Here is a 3,487-nt window from a genome sequence, read left to right as displayed (position 1 = left end):
CGGGTAATGTTCTTATTGCTTATGAAAGCTTGCACACAATTAAGCAAAAAAAAAACATGCAAGGATGGGTGGTGTGCGGTCAAGCTTGACATGCACAAAGCATATGATCGAGTAGAGTGGGTCTTCCTGGAAGCTATTCTTTTGAAGCTCGGTTTTAATGCTAACTGGGTAAAGATGATCACGTTGTTTGTTTCTTCAGTTGAATACAAAGTCAGGTACAACTCAGCGGACACAGAAGCATTTAAACCAACTAGAGGTCTCCATCAAGGGGGATCCTCTCTCGCCGTATCTATTTCTCCTTTCTACGGAAGGCCTCACTGCCTTATTATCCAGGGCCGAACAAGAAGGCGACCACGTGGAAGTCAAAGTTTGTCGTGATGCACCGACAGTAACAAACCTTTTGTTTGCAAATGAGTCGCTTGTTTTGCTGTAGGCCAGTGCTGCTTGCTTAAAATCCATTTTGGATATGTATTCAGCATCCGGCCAACTTGTTAGTGTGGAGAAATCTAGTGTTTTTTCCAGCCCAAGTACGGGCCTTCATGTGAAGGCCGAGGTATGCTCAACCCTAGATATCATGACAGAGGCTTTGAATGACAGGTACCTGGGTCTTCCATCTGACTTTGGGTATTGATAAAAGTGCCATGTCCAATATTTGGTTGATCGCCTAGTTCAGAGATTAATGGGATGGAAGGAGAGATGCTTATCTTCTTCTGGAGGTAAATAAGTGCTCTTAAAATCAGTAGCGCAAACAATACCAACTTATGTGATGTCCGTCTTCAAAATGCAAAGGAATCATAGATGCAAGGATGTCTCGTTTTTGGTGGGGTGATGATGCAACTAATAGAAAGATGCATTTGTTCCCATGGTGAAAGATGTGTATACCAAAAGGAGAAAGGAGGTATGGGCTTCAGGGATATTCATTGTTTCAATCTTGCACTCGTAGCGAAAAAAGCCTGGCATCTTATTGATAATCCAGCTTCATTATGTGCAACTATCCTAAAAGCCAGGTAGTTCTCTTGAGTGCTACTTTGGAATAAAAATCATCATATACTATGAAATTTATAGCGGCAGCTAATGAAAGAAGTGTGCGACACATTATATGATTCTTTCACAGCGGAAGCTTTGGCAGTTAGGTTTGGGCTAAACCTTGGCAGAACTGTGGGCTGTAGCAAGGCCGTGTCATGATCAACTCGACCGGACAGTCTGGAGGCAGTACAAGCTATGAGACATGGCAATTCTTCTTCGGTGACAAGCAAGCACAATTATTGATGATTGCTATTTGATGCCCTCGGATTTTAATCATTTATCTTATGATCATTGTAATAGAGAGTGTAATAAAGTAGCACATGAACTTGTTAGGCTAGTTAAATTTTGTCCTCCTTTTGTATGGATGGATTCGAGAGCTGCGAAGGTGCTTCAATTACTTGTAAACGATGCCGCGGTTTTGCTAGAGGAATAAAGGAGGAGAAGTTTGTCAAAAAAAAATCATCGGTGGCATAAAGGTTTTTTTTTTTTGAGAAACAAGGGGTGTTTTAGTTTTTTTTGTAGGAATCACAGGGGTGTTTAGTTGGACCGTAGTAAGTATTTTGTGGGCTGCGGCCCAAAATGCCATCCCCATCCTAAAACCAACCAACCCAACCCAACCCAACCCTAGCCCCCTTTGTCTCCACTCAAGACTGAACCAACCAACCAACCAACCAAGCAGCCTCCTTTGTCTCTCTCTGTGGCGGCGGCGGCCGGCGGCGAGGCGATGAGGGCGGTCACCGGCGCCATCGTCTCCTCCAAGCCGTGCTCGCTCCTCAAGGCCAAGGTCATCCTCGACGGATTCCACAAGAGCTCCGCCTCCAACCTCCCCTCCTCCGACGCAGGCACATACCTCCGCACCGCCGCCGACGCCGTCGACGAGCTCCGCGAGTTCCGCCGCGACCTACTCAGGGCCCAGCACCACCACCAGCACGAGGTCAAGGTGAAGGTGGATGTGGAGGAGGATCTTGTTCACAGCCCTTGTGCCGCTGCCGCCAGTGAGAGGAAGCGGAGGAGCAAGGAAGAGAGGCGTGTCGTCAAGCAGGAGCAAGATGTCCCTTTGATCCAACTCCAACAGGAGGAGGCGGCGGCGGTGGTGTCCAAAGTAGGGATCAGTTTGGTTCCCAGGAAGAAGAAGAAGAAGGAGGAGGAGCAGAAAGACATCACCATCATCAAGCAGGAGGCAGAGGAGGAGGAGGAGGAGCCGGAGCAGCACAATAAGAAGCGGAAGCATGCCGCACAAGAGTTGGTCGAGGTGAAGAAAGAAGAAGCTGATTTCATCGATGCCGATTTGGGGAGCGACAAGAAGAAGAAGAAGAAGAAAAACAAGAGGAGCAGAGATGGCGACGACGCCCAAGAAGAAGCAGAGCATACCAAGAAGAAGCAGCGCAAGTAGTAATAATACTCTCTGGGAGGGAGGTTAGTTTAGGCCTTGGAACAAGAACCCATACTGCCTACTTGCAAATGTGTCATGAGGAGGAGGATATTTTCAATGATTTAGAAGAATCGGTGAGGTTGATTTAGCTGTCTGTCGCATTTTAGGCTTTATTATTCTAGTACAATTGGAGGCTGTTAAAGACAGGCCACTCTGGTGGACTCTGTTTTGTCTTGTGGCACCTCATCATTATGCAATGCCATTGTCTTGTTGCAATGAAATTTACACTTTTGCTGTCCCCTGAAATGATTCACTAGTTTCATATTATGCTCACTCTACTGTTTGTGGCTTATGAGGATGTGTATGACCCCTTTGTAGTGAAATCCACTTATTGGAGCCTGTTAAATAACAGGTGCCATATATGAGATTTCCGACCTTCAGATTTAGCATTTGGAATTATACTAGTATCTATTTGGTTTAACTCAACTTCTTCTTAGTGCAGCATTATTGTCCTGCTACTTATCTCTTCACCTGCCCTCTAATCAAGCATGTCATCTTGCAAACCAGCTGTGTGCAAAATAATCTGTCACGAATGATAATAAATTCATAGGTTCCTTCAAATTAGATTGATATATATATTGTTACAAGTTAAGTTATACAGAAACATTTAACTGAGTCAGCATTATTAACTCGCTACTTGTCTTCACATCTATCCACAGATCAAGTGTGTCATTGTATGAAAAATAATGTACCATGACTGTTATAAACTTCAGTAACTTACAGTTTGGACCATGAGCCTGAAAAACCAACACGAGCAATCGCTTCGCTGATTCAGTGCTGTCTTGCAGCTGATTCATTCTGTGCTTTGCCTCAATAGTCATACACTGATAACTGTTGTGCATGAGATGATTTTCCTTGCTGACAGCTGACACACCTGTCTGAGTAGTCAACCTTCATTTTGTGTCCTATTATGTTGCATAAATATCAACTTTGCTGTTTTAAGAGAAAATTATATCGGCAGAATTTAATTTGCTTTAGAGACTATTGTTGCAAGCATTTTCTGTCAGCCATGGTCACCGTGTCCAGTCT

At 44.5% G+C, this 3,487-nt stretch overlaps 1 protein-coding gene across 1 annotated transcript; it reads left to right on the top strand.

Annotated features, from left to right (window-relative positions):
- Window positions 1-1,652: 1,652 nt before the first annotated feature.
- LOC125542237 (protein MNN4-like) lies at window positions 1,653-2,704 on the top strand. Its single transcript, XM_048705191.1, has one exon. The coding sequence runs from the start codon at window positions 1,751-1,753 to the stop codon at window positions 2,417-2,419; it is 669 nt and encodes a 222-aa protein (XP_048561148.1). The 5' UTR covers window positions 1,653-1,750; the 3' UTR covers window positions 2,420-2,704.
- The last annotated feature ends 783 nt before the right edge of the window (window positions 2,705-3,487 follow it).

Source organism: Triticum urartu, chromosome 3 (genome assembly GCF_003073215.2).
Source record: "Triticum urartu cultivar G1812 chromosome 3, Tu2.1, whole genome shotgun sequence".
In the NCBI taxonomy this organism is placed as follows: domain Eukaryota; kingdom Viridiplantae; phylum Streptophyta; class Magnoliopsida; order Poales; family Poaceae; genus Triticum; species Triticum urartu.
This window is presented reverse-complemented; position numbering and strand designations above follow the sequence as displayed.

Bases quoted from the DNA above. Each gene is read 5' to 3' on its own strand.
- LOC125542237 (XM_048705191.1), top strand. From the start codon at position 1,751: ATGAGGGCGGTCACCGGCGCCATCGTCTCCTCCAAGCCGTGCTCGCTC.